The sequence below is a fragment of the Haemorhous mexicanus genome (assembly GCF_027477595.1).
Source record: "Haemorhous mexicanus isolate bHaeMex1 chromosome 35 unlocalized genomic scaffold, bHaeMex1.pri SUPER_35_unloc_1, whole genome shotgun sequence".
Lineage (NCBI taxonomy): Eukaryota > Metazoa > Chordata > Aves > Passeriformes > Fringillidae > Haemorhous > Haemorhous mexicanus.
Window position 1 is genome coordinate 190145 of NW_026775987.1, and position 16217 is coordinate 206361.

The 16217-nt window shown below is 66.2% G+C and overlaps 1 protein-coding gene across 1 annotated transcript in view; it reads right to left on the bottom strand.

Moving 5' to 3' along the window:
• Window positions 1-957: 957 nt before the first annotated feature.
• LOC132322702 (voltage-dependent L-type calcium channel subunit alpha-1F-like) overlaps window positions 958-16217 on the bottom strand; it is a 45003-nt gene continuing 29743 nt past the window's right edge. The window contains 27 exon segments of the mRNA XM_059837403.1: window positions 958-1302; window positions 2779-3018; window positions 3113-3225; window positions 4102-4244; window positions 4502-4642; window positions 4724-4860; window positions 5313-5423; window positions 5501-5631; window positions 5705-5806; window positions 5888-5990; window positions 6073-6169; window positions 6250-6377; window positions 6450-6609; window positions 8021-8112; window positions 8226-8291; window positions 8382-8431; window positions 8434-8509; window positions 8593-8613; window positions 9151-9234; window positions 9320-9430; window positions 9515-9673; window positions 11757-11958; window positions 12036-12182; window positions 13123-13175; window positions 13304-13411; window positions 14561-14648; window positions 15418-15524. Coding sequence (XP_059693386.1) covers window positions 1063-1302; window positions 2779-3018; window positions 3113-3225; window positions 4102-4244; window positions 4502-4642; window positions 4724-4860; window positions 5313-5423; window positions 5501-5631; window positions 5705-5806; window positions 5888-5990; window positions 6073-6169; window positions 6250-6377; window positions 6450-6609; window positions 8021-8112; window positions 8226-8291; window positions 8382-8431; window positions 8434-8509; window positions 8593-8613; window positions 9151-9234; window positions 9320-9430; window positions 9515-9673; window positions 11757-11958; window positions 12036-12182; window positions 13123-13175; window positions 13304-13411; window positions 14561-14648; window positions 15418-15524 — 3210 coding nt within the window. The 3' untranslated portion in view covers window positions 958-1062.

The following is a 16217-nucleotide window of genomic DNA, read 5'->3' on the forward strand; positions in this document are numbered from 1 at the left end:
TGAGGAAAACTTTTTTAGGGAAATACCCCTTTTTCTGAGGAAAAAATTAATTTTCTGATTATACTCCCCCCCACCCCCCACCGCATATATCTGTTCCAGGCAAAAAAAAAATCTTTTTTCTGAAATAAATCCCTTCTTTTTTTGAGGAACCCTCCCTTTCCCTTAGGAAAACACAGTTTTGGTTATTTTGAAGGAAAACACTCTTCTTGATTTTGAGTAAAAACTTGGTTTTTTGAGGCAAACACCCTTTTCCCTGAGGGAAAACCCCACCTTTGTCAGGAAAAAACCCATCCCTGAGGCAAACACCCCTTTTCCTGAGGAAAACCCTCCTTGTGTGAGGAAAAAAACTCGAAACCTTTTTGATAAAAATCCCTTTTTTTACCTGAGGTAACATTGCCCCCACATTGGTGCCGGGTTCTAGAGCCGGCCTGGCGCCCGCGGGTTCTAGAGCCGGCCTCACGGGCCCGGGTTCTAGAGCCGGCCCGCCCGCCCTTGCGGTGCTGTGTTCTAGAGCTGGCCTGGTGCCTGCGGGTTCTAGAGTCGGCCCGCCCACCCTTGCGATGCCGGGTTCTAGAGCCGGCCTCACGGGCCCGGGTTCTAGAGCCGGCCAGCCCCACCCTTGCGATGCCGGGTTCTAGAGCCGGCCCGCCCACCCTTGTGGTGCCGGGTTCTAGAGCCGGCCTGGCGCCCGCGGGTTCTAGATCCGGTATCACATGTCTGGGTTCTAGAGCCGGCCAGCCCCACCCTTGCGATGCCGGGTTCTAGAGCCGGCCTGGTGCCTGCGGGTTCTAGAGCTGGCCCGCCCTCCCTTGCGATGCTGGGTTCTAGAGCCGGCCTGGCGCCCGCGGGTTCTAGAGCCGGCCCCACGGGCCCGGGTTCTAGAGCCGGCCAGCCCCACCCTTGCGATGCCGGGTTCTAGAGCCGGCCTGGCGCCCGCGGGTTCTAGAGCCGGCCCGCCCACCCTTGCAGTGCCGGGTTCTAGAGCCGGCCTCACGGGGCCGGGTTCTAGAGCCGGCCCGCCCTCCCTTGCGGTGCCGGGTTCTAAACCCCCGGCGCCGGGTTCTAGACGCCGCCGGCCCAGCCCATCTCGTCCGCCAGCTCCTCCTCCGCCGGCGGCCGCAGCGGTTCCTCGTCGCTGTAGACGGCGGGCGCGGGCGGGGCGCGGCGCCGGGTCAGCAGGTCGGCGGCCGCGCTCTCCATCTCGTCCATCGTCATGTCGCACGCGTCCGCGATCTCGCGCTTGGCCACCGCCACGAACTTGGGGTCGCGGGCGAAGAGCCCCAGCCCCTCCGAGATCAGCACCTGGGGTGGTGGGGGTGAGGGGGAGGCGCTGGGGGCGTGCCTATGTCCCCCTGTGTCCCTGTCCTTACTGCCTGCACCAAGCCGTGGGGTGTCCCCAGTGTCCCCCCTCACTACTTCCACCAGACTGCCAGCCGAGTAATGTCACCCCAAGTCCTCCCCATGTCCCCCCACTAATGGCCTCCACCAGGCTGTCAGCTGAGCAATGTCACCCCATGTCCCCCCCAGGTTGTCAGCAAATAATGTCACTCCATGTCCCCCCACTCACAGCCTCCACCAGGCTGTCGGTCGAATGTCACCCCATGTCCCCCTCAAATCCCCCCACTAATGACCTCCACCAGGCTGCCGGCTGAGTCATGTCACTCTATGTCCCCCCATGTCCCCCCACTCACAGCCTCCCCCAGGCTGCTGGCTGAGCCATGTCACTCTATGTCACCCCATGTCCCCTCCCTCACTGCCTCCAGCAGGCTGTCAGCCAAGCCATGGGATGTCCCCAGTGTCCCCCCACCCTGCCTCCACCAGGCTGTTGGCCAAATAATGTCACCCCAAGTCCCATGAATGGCCACCCCCAGGCTGCCAGCTGAGCCATGTCCCTCTAGGTGCCCCCCATGTCCCCCCCCCCGTGTCCCCCCACTCGCAGCCTCCACCAGGCTGTCAGCAAGCAATGTCACCCCATGTCCCCCCCCCCAATGGCTGTCACCAGATTGCTGGCCAAGCCACGTCCCTCGAGGTGCCCCCCATGTCCCCCACTCACAGCCTCCACCAGGCTGCCAGTGAGCAATGTCACCCCATGCCCCCCCCCAATGGCTGTCACCAGATTGCTGTCCAAGCCATGTCCCTCAAGGTGCCCCCCATGTCCCCCCGTGTCCCCCTACTCACAGCCTCCACCAGGCTGCCAGTGAGCAATGTCACCCCATGTCCCCCCCCCCAATGGCTGTCACCAGACTGCTGGCCAAGCCATGTCCCTCTAGGTGCCCCCCGTGTCCCCCACTCACAGCCTCCACCAGGCTGTCAGCGAGCAATGTCACCCCATGTCCCCTCCTAATGCCTTCCACCAGATTGCTGGCCAAGCCATGTCCCTCGAGGTGCCCCCAATGTCCCCCCCGTGTCCCCCACTCACAGCCTCCACCAGGCTGTCAGCAAGCAATGTCACCCCATGTCCCCCCCCACAATGGCTGTCACCAGATTGCTGTCCAAGCCATGTCCCTCGAGGTGCCCCCCGTGTCCTCCCACTCACAGCCTCCACCAGGCTGTCAGCAAGCAATGTCACCCATGTCCCCCCCCCACCAATGGCTGTCACCAGAGTGCTGGCCAAGCCATGTCCCTCAAGGTGCCCCCAATGTCCCCCACTCACAGCCTCCACCAGGCTGCCAGTGAGCAATGTCACCCCATGTCCCCCCCCCAATGGCTGTCACCAGATTGCTGTCCAAGCCACGTCCCTCGAGGTGCCCCCCATGTCCCCCCGTGTCCCCCACTCACAGCCTCCACCAGGCTGTCGGCCGAGCCTCGGGCCAGGGCCTCGTGGGGCCCGCAGGGTCGCAGGCGGAGCGGCGCGGGGGGGTACCAGCGGTTGAGGGGGGGCAGGCTGCCGCCCGCCGCCGCCGCCGCCGGAGCGCCCTCCACCAGGATGAGCGGCGCGTACAGAACGTGCCCGCGGGCCGGGGCCGCCCAGGCCTGCGAGGAGCCCCCCAGGCGCCAGGTCTCGGAGCTGCCGTAGCCCTGGGGGCGGGAGGGGGTCAGTGCGGGGGTGACACTGTCAGAGTGTGTCGTGTCCCCCCCACCCCGCGTCTGTCTGTCCCACCTCCAGCAGTACCTGCGGGCGGGCGGGACCGGGTGGGCCCGAGGGGTTGTAAGTGCCCGGGATGGGCTCGTCCTCGCAGCTACCCTGGCGCCGCAGGCACTGGATGGTGAAGGAGGGTTTCCGGCCTGGGGGGCAGCGGGCAGGGTCAGCCGCCGGCTGTGACCCTCCGAGAAACCGGGCAGGGTCACCCACCCTGGCCCGGGACCCTCCGGGATACCGGGGGGCACCGGGCAAGGTCACCTCCCCGGCCAGAGTCACCCCCTCGGCCAGGGACCCTCCGGGAAACCGGACAGGGTCATCCACCCTGGCCCGGGACCCTCCGGGAAACCGGACAGGGTCACCCACCCTGACCAGGGACCCTCCGGGATACCAGGCAGGGTCACCCACCCTGGCCCGGGACCCTCCAGGATACCGGGGGGCACCGGGCAAGGTCGCCTCCCCGGCCAGAGTCACCCCCTCGGCCAGGGACCCTCAGGGGCACCGGGCAGGGTCACCCACCCTGACCAGGGATCCTCCGGGAAACCGGGCAGGGTCACCCACCCTGACCAGGGATCCTCCGGGAAACCGGGCAGGGTCACCCACCCTGACCAGGGACCCTCCGGGATACCGGGCAGGGTCACCCACCCTGACCAGGGACCCTCCAGGATACCGGGGGGCACCGGGCAAGGTCGCCTCCCCGGCCAGAGTCACCCCCTCGGCCAGGGACCCTCAGGGGCACCGGGCAGGAGCGCTCTGGGCTATCGGAGGGCACCGGGCACAGTCACCACCGGCTTTAGGAGCCCTCCGGGGCACTTGTGGGCACGGGGAGGGGTCACCCCACCGATCAGGGACCCTTCCTGGGCCACTGAGGGACACCACCCTCCCCATCGGGGCACCACGGAGGGTCATCTGCCCCCGCCGTCAGCCCCAGGGACCTCCCGGGGCTACCGGGGACCCGTCGCGGATCACGGGGGTCTCACTGGAGGCCCCGGCCCTTCCGTTGCCCCCCGGCCCCGCCGTACCCGCGGGGGTGGGGGGCAGGAGCCGCCGCCGTTTCAGCTGCTGCCCCTCGCGAGCGCCGCTGCCGAACGCGAAGTGCCGGGGGGGCAGCGGCAGCGACCCCCCCCGGGGCAGCTCCGCCGCCCAGCGCGGGGGTCCCGGTGCCCTGGGGGGAACAAGGGGGGGGTCAGTCGGGGCTGGGAACATCCCCTGGGACACCCCCCCCCCCCAGCGGGGTCAGGGGGTGACAGGATCACCCCCTCCCAAGACAGGTCCCTCCAGTGCCCCCTCCCCAGTTACAGACCCCCCTCGCCTTTCGGGGGTCCCGGCAGCTGGCACTGAGACTGACGGGACCCCCTCCCCAGCTGCAGGGACCCCTCCAGAAGGGTTGTCCCCAACCAAGGGACTCGGGGGTCGCGGTACCTGTCCCCGACCCAGCGGCGCCGGGGCGGTGCCGAGCTCTCCAGCTCCTCGTCGTGGCTGACGTCCCCCGGGTCCCCTCCCGGCTCCTCCACATCCTCGGCCGGGGCTTCCTCGTCCTGGTCCCCCCCGTCGGAGCGCCGCCTGCGCACAGGGCCGTGGGCACCCCCCGTCCTTCCCGGGGAGCCCCCGCCCGGGGTCGGGGTGTCCCCAGCGCCCCCGTACCTGCCGCCAGGGCGGGGGGCTCCCCCGTGGGAGGGGGGCGCGGGGTCCTCCCCTTCGGTGGGCGCGGGGCTGGGGACGGGGGGCGGCTCCGAGAGCAGGGGGGAGCCGGGGGCGGAGCCGTAGAGCGTCTCGGGGGCCTGCGGAGAGAGGCGGGTCGGTGGGCGCGGCCACGGCACAGGTGGGACATTCGGGGTGGATTTGGGACAGGTGTGGTCGGTGGGCGTGGCCACGGCACAGGTGGGACATTCGGGGTGGATTTGGGACAGGTGTGGTCGGTGGGCGCGGCCACGGCACAGGTGGGACATTCGGGGTGGCTTTGGGACAGGTGTGGTCGGTGGGCGTGGCCACGGCACAGGTGGGACATTCGGGGTGGCTTTGGGACAGGTGTGGTCGGTGGGCGTGGCCACGGCACAGGTGGGACATTTGGGGTGGCTTTGGGACAGGTGTGGTCGGTGGGCGTGGCCACGGCACAGGTGGGACATTTGGGGTGGCTTTGGGGCAGGTGCGGCCTGTGGGCATGGCCAGGGTGGGACAGGTGAGGCCGGTGGGCGTGGCCAAGGGTAGGGTGTGGTTGGTGGGCGTGGCTCACTGCGTAGGTGAGTGGCTCCTCCGAAGGGGCGTCCCCGCCCTCGTCCCCCTCCAGGTCACTCAGTGCCCGGCGCATCTCAGGGCCCAGCGCCTGCAGCGTCTGCAGCCCGGCCTGGGGGGACACAGGAAGGTCACGGGGGTCACCTGGTGACACCTGGTGACCCCCCCCAGCCCTGGGGGGTGTCGCACCTGCAGGGCACACTCGTTGCTGGGGCCTGCGTTGGCGCCCAGCATCCCCCGCTCCTTCCGCCGCCGGAACTTGCGAAAATAGTCCTGGATCAGGAAGGTGGCGTAGAACTTCCCGACGGTGACCTCCTCCTCTGGGGGACACGGGGGGTCAGGGGACAGCCGGGGGTCTGAGGGGACAGGGGAGGGGACACGGCCCTCACACACCCTCGGGCGGGGGGATGACCTCGTCCAGCAGCTTGGGCTTCGTCCTCTTCCAGATCTTCTTCACCACAGCCCGAAGCTCCTTGTTGGCCACATCCAGGTTCCCTACAGGGAGGGGGGACACACAGCCGTGACTGTCACCCCCTGCTGTCCCCCTGTCCCCTCCAGACCCTCCCAGCTCCTCACCTTCCGTCTTGATCTTGAGGGAGGTGCGGACCAGAGCGAAGAGCGTGGCGTTGAAGGTGACGGTGCCGTCCGAGTTGAGGGGCATGTTCATGGCCACCAGGCGCTGGGCAGGGGACGGGAGGGGGGTGAATCTGGGTGGGTCCCCCCAGGAACACCCCAAATCCCCCCAAGGACCCCCCCCAAACCTTGCAGGCCACGCGGTGTGGGCAGAGCTTCCCAAAGCCCAGCGGGGGCTGGATCCGGCGCAGCAGCGTCACCACGTCCAGGTGCTTGATGCGGCCCCTGGGGAGGGGGCACAGGAGGTCACAGGTGACCTGACCACCTAGCCCCACCCAGGTGGGGACAAGGGGACAGTTACACACTTGGCTGCGGGGTCATACTCGGACCACACGCGCTTGAACTCGTCCAGGTGGTGCGGGCCCAGGATGGACCAGTCGCGGGTCAGGTAATCAAAGTTGTCCATGATCACAGCCACAAACAGGTTGATGATCTGGGGGGCGTCAAGGGGGGGTCAGGATGCCCACGGGGGTCCTGGGGGGCGTGGGCAGGGCCCAGGGCTCACCAGGAAGGCGCAGAGCATGAAGAAGCTGATGAAGTAGGCGATGGCGAAGTTGCTGCCGCAGGTGAACTCCTCCCCCGGGCCCGCGTCCGACTCGGGGTCGCAGCGTTTGCCCGGCAGGCTGGCCAGCATGATCTCCTGCCACGCCTCCCCCGTGGCACACCTGCACCCCACGGGACACACCTGGACCCCTGGGACACACCTGTGCCCTCCCACAGGACACCTGGACCCCTGGGACACACCTGTGCCCTCCCACAGGACACCTGTACCCCCGTGGCACACCTGTACCCCTGGGATACACCTGTACCCTCCCACAGGACACCTGGACCCCTGGGACACACCTGTGCCCTCCCACAGGACACCTGGACCCCTGGGACACACCTGTACCCTCCCACAGGACACCTGGACCCCTGGGACACACCTGTACCCCCCACAGGACACCTGTACCCCTGGGACACACCTGTACCCTCCCACAGGACACCTGGACCCCTGGGACACACCTGTACCCTCCCACAGGACACCTGGACCCCTGGGACACACCTGTACCCTCCCACAGGACACCTGGACCCCTGGGACACACCTGTACCCTCCCACAGGACACCTGGACCCCTGGGACACACCTGTGCCCTCCCACAGGACACCTGTACCCCTGGGACACACCTGTGCCCTCCCACAGGACCCCTGGACCCCTGGGACACATCTGTACCCCTGGGATACACCTGTACCCTCCCACAGGACACCTGGACCCCTGGGACACACCTGTGCCCTCCCACAGGACACCTGGGCCCCTGGGACACACCTGTACCCCCGTGGCACACCTGGACCCCTGGGACACATCTGTACCCTCCCACAGGGCACCTGGACCCCTGGGACACACTAGTACCCTCCCACAGGACACCTGTACCCCTGGGACACACCTGTGCCCTCCCACAGGACACCTGGACCCCTGGGACGTACCTGTGCCCCCATGGCACACACCTGCACCCCATGGCACACACCTGCACCCTTGGGGCACACCTGCACCCCATGGCACACCTGCACCCTTGGGGCACACATCTGTACCCCCATGGCACACCTGCCACCCCCATGGCACACACCTGCACCCTTGGGGCACACCTGCACCCCCATGGCACACCTGCACCCCATGGCACACCTGCACTCCATGGCACACACCTGCACCCTTGGGGCACACCTGCACCCCCATGGCACACCTGCACCCCCATGGCACACCTGGACCCCTGGGTCACACCTGTACCCATGGGGCACACCTGCACCCCCATGGCACACCTGGACCCCTGGGTCACACCTGTACCCATGGGGCACACCTGCACACCCCTGCACAATAGGCACAACTGCCTCCTGCCCTGACCCCTGGGACACACCTGTACCCATGGGGCAGATCTGTAACCCCCTTCATGATTCACTGAGAGGAAGCCCCACAGTCCCAAGAAAAGCCCAGAGCTCCCCAGGTGCCCCAGACGCCCTCAGACCCCCCCCAGACCCCCCCCAGACCCCCCCCAGACCCCCCCCAGACTCCCCAGACCCCCCAGGGCCCCCAGACCCCCCGTCCCCACCTGAAGAGCAGCAGCACGGCCTGGGGAAAGGTCTGGAAGTTGTTGTTGCGGTTGATCTGGGTCCCGTCCTGCAGCGCCACCTTCCCGAAGGTCTGGGGGGGACACAGGGGGGGCCTGGGTGGCCGGGGGCTTACAGGAAACCCCCCCCACGCCCCTCAAACCCCCACCTCCCCCCGGGACCCCCCACCTCCCCCAGGCCCCTCACCTGCATCCCGATGACGGCGTAGATGAAGAAGATCATGGCGATGAGCAGAGCGACGTAGGGCAGGGCCTGGGGACAGAGCGGGGGCGAGGGGGTGCTGGGGGTCCCCCCTCCATGTCCCCTGTCCCCCGTGTCCCCCAGCACGTCCCCCCCATCCACCTGGAAGGATTTGACGAAGGTCCAGAGCAGGGTGCGGATGCCCTCGCCTTGGAGAGCAGCTTCACCAAGCGCATCACGCGGAAGAGCCGGAAGAAGGTGATGGAGATGCGGGAGCTGTCCTCGGAGCTCTGCGGGGAGGGGGGTCAGGGGCACCCCAAAAGCCCTGCACAGCCCCCCCCAGAAATCCCCCAGCTGGGACACCTGCCCGTACCTCACCAACGTGCCCCCCGTTCTGTGACAGGTAGGTGGGACGATGGAGATGGAGATGATGGAGATGATGGAGATGATGGAGATGGAGATGATGGATATGGAGATGATGGAGATGAAGGTGATGGAGATGATGGAAATGATGGAGAGGAAATTATGGAGATAATGGAGATGATGGTGATGGAGATGATGGAGATGATGGAGATGATGGAGATGGAGATGATGGAGATGATGGTGATGGAGATGAAGGTGATAGAGATGATGGAGATGATGGAGATGGAGATGATGGAGTGGAAAATATGGAGATGATGGAGATGATGGAGATAGAAATGACAGAGATGATGGAGATAGAAATTACAGAGATGATGGAGATGGAGATGATGGAGACGATGGAGATGGAAATATTGGAGATGGAGATGATGGAGATGGAGATGATGACATGACAGAGATGATGGAGACAGACAGATGGACATGAGGACATGGACCAGGGAGAGACCCAGACATCCAGGACCACCCCAAAATGCCAACCCCTCCCAGCCAGGGGACAAGGAGGGCCACTCACGTTGACCTCGGTGACGGCGATGTCCACCACGCTGCCCACCACGATGAGCGCATCGAAGGTGTTCCAGGCGTCACAGAAGTAATGCTGGGGTGGGGGGGAAGGTGGTGAGGACCCCCTGTCGGTGACCCCCCTTGTGTCACCCCCTCCCCGTGCCGCCCCTCCGGCGTACCCGGGGTTTGAAGGCGATGATCTTGAGCACCATCTCCACGGTGAAGAGCCCCGTGAACACCATGTTGAGCAGGTCCATCACGTAGTTGAAGGGCTTGGACTGCTCGTAGTGCTGGGGGGGGGAGGGGACACACGGGGGTCTGGCACCGTCCCCTCCGTGTCCCCCCCTGTCCTGTCCCCCCAGGTGTCCCCCCACCTGCACGGCCAGGGCGATGGTGTTGAGCAGGATGAGGACGAACATGATGTACTCGAAGGCGGTGGAGTTGACCATGGCCCACACGCGGTACTGGGTGCGGTTCTTGGGGATGTAGCGGCGCAGCGGCTGCGCCTTCAGCGCGTACTCCACGCACTGCCGCTGGGGGGGACAGCGTGGGACAGGGCCACCTCACTGCCACCCCACTGCCACCCCTCTACTATCCCTCTGCCATCCCATGGCCACTCCACACACTGCCGCTGGGGGAACAGGGGACAGCGTGGGACAGGGCCACCTCAATGCCACCCCACTGCCACCCCTCTACCATCCCTCTGCCATCCCACGGCCGCCCCACGCACTGCCGCTGGGGGGACAGGGGACAGCGTAGGACAGTGCCACCTCATTGCCACCCCACTGCCGCCCCACACACTGCCGCTGGGGGGACAGGGGACAGCGTGGGACAGTGCCACCTCACTGCCATCCCACTGCCATCCCTTGCACTGCCACTGGGGGGACAGGGGACAGCGTGGGACAGTGCCACCTCACTGCCATCCCACTGCCATCCCATGCACTGCCACTGGGGGGACAGGGGACAGCGTGGGACAGTGCCACCTCACTGCCATCCCACTGCCACCCCACGCACTGCCGATGGGGGGACAGGGGACAGCGTGGGACAGGGCCACCTCACTGCCACCCCAATGCCATCCCACGCAGTGCCGCTGGGGGGACAGGGGACAGCGTGGGACAGTGCCACCTCATTGCCACCCCACTGCCACCCCTCTACCATCCCTCTGCCACCCCACACACTGCCGCTGGGGGGACAGGGGACAGCGTGGGACAGTGCCACCTCATTGCCATCCAACTGCCGCCCCACACACTGCCGCTGGGGGGACAGGGGACAGCGTGGGACAGTGCCACCTCACTGCCATCCCACTGCCACCCCACGCACTGCCTCTGGGGGGACAGCGTGGGACAGTGCCACCTCATTGCCACCCCACTGCCATCTCACACACTGCCGATGGGGGGCAGCGTGGAGACAGCGTGGGACAGGGCCACCTCATTGCCACCCTAATGCCATCCCACGCACTGCCGCTGGGGGGGACAGGGGACAGCGTGGGGACAGTGCCACCTCACTGCCACCCCACTGCCACCCCTCTACCATCCCTCTGCCATCCCACGCACTGCCGCTGGGCGGACAGTGTGGAGACAGCGTGGGACAGTGCCACCTCATTGCCATCCCACTGCCGCCCCACGCACTGCCGCTGGGGGGACAGGGGACAGCGTGGGACAGTGCCACCTCATTGCCACCCCAATGCCATCCCACACACTGCCGATGGGGGGACAGCGTGGGACAGTGCCACCTCATTGCCATCCCACTGCCACTCCTCTACCATCCCTCTGCCATCCCATGGCCACTCCACGCACTGCCGCTGGGGGGACAGGGGACAGCGTGGGGACACTGCCAACCCACTGCCACCCCACTGCCACCCCACACACAGCCGCTGGGGGGACAGCATGGGGACAGTGTGGGGACAGCATGGGGACACTGCCAACCCACTGCCACCCCACACACTGCCACTGGGGGGACAGTGTGGGGACAGTGTGGGGACACTGCCATGCCACTGCCATGCCACTGCCCCATGCACACTGCTGCTGTGGGAATATGGAGATGGCAGGGGGACACGGGACTCTGCAAGGCTATGGGGACACCACAGGGTCATGGGGACAGCACAGGACCATGGGGACATGGCAGGGTCATGGGGACACGGCAGGTCCATGGGGACACCACAGAGCCAAGGGGACACGGCAGGTCCATGGGGACAGGGACAAGGGGACACGGCAGGTCCATGGGGACACCACAGAGCCAAGGGGACACGGCAGGTCCATGGGGACAGGGACAAGGGGACACCACAGGGCCATGGGGACAGGGACAAGGGGACACCACAGGACCATGGAGACAGGTCCATGGGGACACGGCAGGTCCATGGGGACACCACAGAGCCAAGGGGACACGGCAGGTCCATGGGGACAGGGACAAGGGGACACCGCAGGTCCATGGGGACAGGGACAAGGGGACACCACAGGTCCATGGGGACACGGCAGGGCCAAGGGGACACTGCAGGTCCATGGGGACAGGGACAAGGGGACACCACAGGACCATGGAGACAGGTACATGGGGACAGGGCAGGTCCATGGGGACACGGCAGGTCCATGGGGACATGGCGGGGCCAGCGTGTCCCCAGACCTGGTTCTTGTCCAGCTCGCAGTTGCGGTACTCGCTCTCGCCCTGCGCGCGGAAGGTGATGATGACGAAGCCCACGAAGATGTTCATCATGAAGAAGGCGATGACGATGATGTAGACGATGAAGAAGATGGAGATCTCCACCCGGTAGTTGTAGATGGGCCCCTGGTTCTCGGCGTTGGCGTCGATGGCCTTGTACAGCAGCCTGGGGAGGGGGGACACGGTGCTGGGGGTGTCCCCGAGGGGGTGGCGGTGTCCCCGTGCCCACCCGCGGGGACTCACGCGGGCCACCCCTCGAAGGTGGACACGGTGAACAGGGCCATCATCCCCGCCAGGACGTTGTCGAAGTTGAAGTCGCTGTTGAGCCAGAGGCGCTCCCGGACCGACGGGTGGGACACGTCCCCGTCCTTGTACACCAGGAATGTCCCCCTGGGATGGGGACATGGGGACAGCGAAGGTGAGACACCCCCTGGACACTGCCACCACCGAGGGGTGGGACATGTCCCTGTCCTTGTACACCAGGAATGTGACAACCCCCTGGACACTGCCACCACTGAGGGGTGGGACATGTCCCCGTCCTTGTACACCAGGAAGGTCCCCCTGGGATGGGGACACGGGGACAGAGAAGGTGAGACACCCCCCTAGACACAGCCACCACCGAGGGGTGGGACACGTCCCCATCCTTGTACACCAGGAATGTCCCCCTGGGATGGGGACACGGGGACAGAGAAGGTGAGACACCCCCCCGGACACTGCCACCACCGACGGGTGGGACACGTCCCCGTCCTTGTACACCAGGAATGTCCCCCTGGGATGGGGACATGGGGACAGCCAGAGTGAGACCCCAGAGCCAACAGGACACTGCCACCACCAACGGGTGGGACACGTCACTGTCCTTGTACACCAGGAATGTCCCCCTGGGATGGGGACATGGGGACAGCCAGAGTGAGACCCCCAGAGCCAACAGGACACTGCCACCACCAAGGGGTGGGACACGTCACTGTCCTTGTACACCAGGAATGTGACACCCCCCTGGACACTGCCACCACCGAGGGGTGGGACATGTCCCCCTGGATGGGGACATGGGGACAGCGAGGGTGAGACACCCCCTGGACACTGCCACCACCGAGGGGTGGGACATGTGCCCCTGGGATGGGGACATGGGGACAGCCAGGGTGAGACACCTCCTGGACACTGTCACTGTCTGGGGCAGCCACAGGGACCCCATGGGGACACAGGGATACCACGGGGTCACTGTGAGACCCCAGTGTGACAGTGCCACCAGCAGGGGGTGGGACACCACGGGGACACCGCTGGGGTGGCCGAGGTCAGGGCTGGAGGCGCGGGGTCGTGTTTGGGTGACGCTCACTTGCACTCTCCCGGCGTGTGCTTGGCCTCGTCCGTGCAGCTGTAGAACTTGCCCTGGGGGGATCGGGGGGTCAGGGGGACCCTCAGCCCCCTGAGGGGTGGGGACACCTCGGGGGGGACAGATGGGGACCCCTGGGGGGGGTTGGGGACCCCTCGGTGGGGGTGGGGACCCGCGGGGTCACCTTGAAGAGCTGCACGCCGATGCAGGCGAACATGAACTGCAGCAGGGTGGTGACGATCATGATGTTCCCGATGGTGCGGATGGCCACGAACACGCACTGCACCACGTGCTGGGGACAGCGACGGGGACAGCCGTGTCACCGGGGCAGGGGGACAGGCACAGGGACACCAGGGCATGGACAGGGACAGCGGTGTCACCAGGGAGGGGGGACAGGGACAGGGACACCAGGGCATGGACAGGGACAGAGGTGTCACCAGGGCATGGACAGGGACAGCAGTGTCACCGGGGCGGGGGGACAGGGACAGGGACAGGGACACCAGGGCATGGACAGGGACAGCGGTGTCACTGGGGCGGGGGGACTGGGACAGGGACAGGTGAGTCACTGGGACAGGGACAGGGGTGTCACCGGGGAGCATGGGGACACAAACAGGAACAGTGTCACAGGGGCATGGGGATAGGGACAGGGACAGGGGTGTCACTGAGACATGGGGACAGCAGGGATGCTGGGGACATGGGGACAAGTGGGGCAGAGGCCACTGTGTGCTGGGGACACCTGTGACACCGCTACCTTGGGGACACAGGGACATTGGGGACCCCTGTGCCACCAGCAGCATGGCGTGAGGGGACAGCGGCATGGCAAAGGGACACTGCAGGGACACTGCAGGGACACGGCCACCGTGCTGGGGCACCAGTGCTCCCAGTCCATCCCAGTGCTCCCAGTGCTCCCAGTGCTCCCAGTCCATCCCAGTGCTCCCAACGCTCCCAGTCCATCCCAGTGCTCCCAAAGCTCCCAGTTCATCCCAGTGCTCCCAGTCCATCCCAGTGCTCCCAGTCCATCCCAGTGTTCCCAGTGCTCCCAGTCTCTCCCAGTGCTCCCAGTGTCCCCAGTCCCTCCCAGTGCTCCCAGTCCATCCCAACACTCCCAGTGCAGCCCAGTGTCCCCAGTGCTCCCAGTCCCTCCCAGTGCTCCCAGTGTCCTCAGTCCATCCCAGTGCTCCCAGTCCATCCCAGTGTCCCCAGTGCTCCCAGTCCATCCCAGTGTCCCCAGTGCTCCCAATCCCCCCCAGTCCCTCCCAGTACTCCCAGTCCCTCCCAGTGCTCCCAGTATTCCCAATATCCCCATTACCCAGTCCCTCCCAGTCCCCCCCAGTCCCTCCCAGTGCCCCCAGTCCCTCCCAGTGCTCCCAGTATTCCCAATATCCCCATTCCCCAGTCCCTCCCAGTGCCCCCAGTCCCTCCCAGTGCTCCCAGTTCCCACCTTGAGGCCCTTGGCCCTGTTGATGGCTCGCAGAGGCCGCAGCACCCGCAGCACCCGCAGGATCTTCACCACCGAGATGGCGCTGGAGCTGCCCGGGGACACACCAGTGCTCCCAGTCTGGCCCCAGTAACACACCTGTGCTCCCAGTAACGCTCCCAGTAACGCCCCAGTGCTCCCAGTATGGCCCCAGTGCTCTCAGTAACATCCCCAGTGCTCCCAGTAACAACCCCAGTGCTGCCAGTAACGCCCCCAGTGCTGCCAGTAACACACCAGTGTTCCCAGTAATGCCCCAGTGCTCCCAGTAACACCCCCAGTTGCCCCCAGCAGCTCTCCCAGCTCTCCCAGCTGCCCCCAGCGGCGCTCCCAGTGCTCCCAGTGCTCCCAGTGCTCCCAGTTGCCCCCAGCAGCGCTCCCAGCGCTCCCAGTTGCCCCCAGCAGCTCTCCCAGTGCTCCCAGCGCTCCCAGTTGCCCCCAGCAGCTCTCCCAGCACTCCCAGTTGCCCCCAGCAGCTCTCCCAGCACTCCCAGTTGCCCCCAGCAGCTCTCCCAGCACTCCCAGTGCTCCCAGTTGCCCCCAGCAGCTCTCCCAGTGCTCCCAGTTGCCCCTAGCAGCTCTCCCAGGGCTCCCAGTTGCCCCCAGCAGCTCTCCCAGTGCTCCCAGTTGCCCCCAGCAGCTCTCCCAGTGCTCCCAGTTGCCCCCAGCAGCTCTCCCAGTTGCTCCCAGCTCTCCCAGTTGCCCCTAGCAGCTCTCCCAGTGCTCCCAGTTGCCCCCAGCGGCTCTCCCAGTTGCTCCCAGTGCTCCCAGTTGCCCCCAGCGGCTCTCCCAGTGCTCCCAGTGCTCCCAGTTGCCCCGCTCACTGCATGCCGAAGGAGATGAGCGACACGCCGACCACCAGCACGTCCAGCAGGTTGAACCAGTTGCGCAGGAAGGAGCCTTGGTGCAGGAACCCCCCGAACACTGTCATCTGGGGGGGGGGGGAGCCCTCAGCTGGGGACCCCCAAACCCTGGGGGCACCCCCAGACCCCCGGCACCCCCTCCCAAAACCCGGGAACCCCCCCGACCCTGGGAACCCCCACAAAACCCTGCAAAGCCCCAAAACCCTGGGGACCCCCAAAAACTCCAGGACCCCCCACCCCAAACCCTGGGGAACCCCCTCCCAAAACCCGGGGAACCCCCAAAATCCCCAGGAACCCCCCCCCCCAAACCCGGGGAACCCCCAAAAACCCTGTGGAACCCCCCCTAAACCCCAGGAACCCCCTCAAAACCTGGGGACCCCCCCAATCCACAGGAACCGCCTCAAACCCTGGGGACCACCGCAATCCACAGGAACCCACTCCCAAACCCTGGGAACCCCCAAAAACCCGGGGAACCCCCAAAAACCCTGAGGACCCTCCCCAAATCCACAGGAACCCCCAAAACCCCAGGACCCCCCAAACCCCAGGACCCCCCCAAAACCCCAGGACCCCCCAAACCCCAGGACCCCCCCAAACCCCAGGACCCCCCAAACCCCAGGACCCCCCAAAACCCCGGGGACCCCCCCAAACCCCAGGACCCCCCAAACCCCAGGACCCCCCAAACACCAGGACCCCCCCAAAACCCCAGGACCCCCCAAAACCCCAGGACCCTCCCAAACCCCAGGAACCCCCTCAAACCCTGG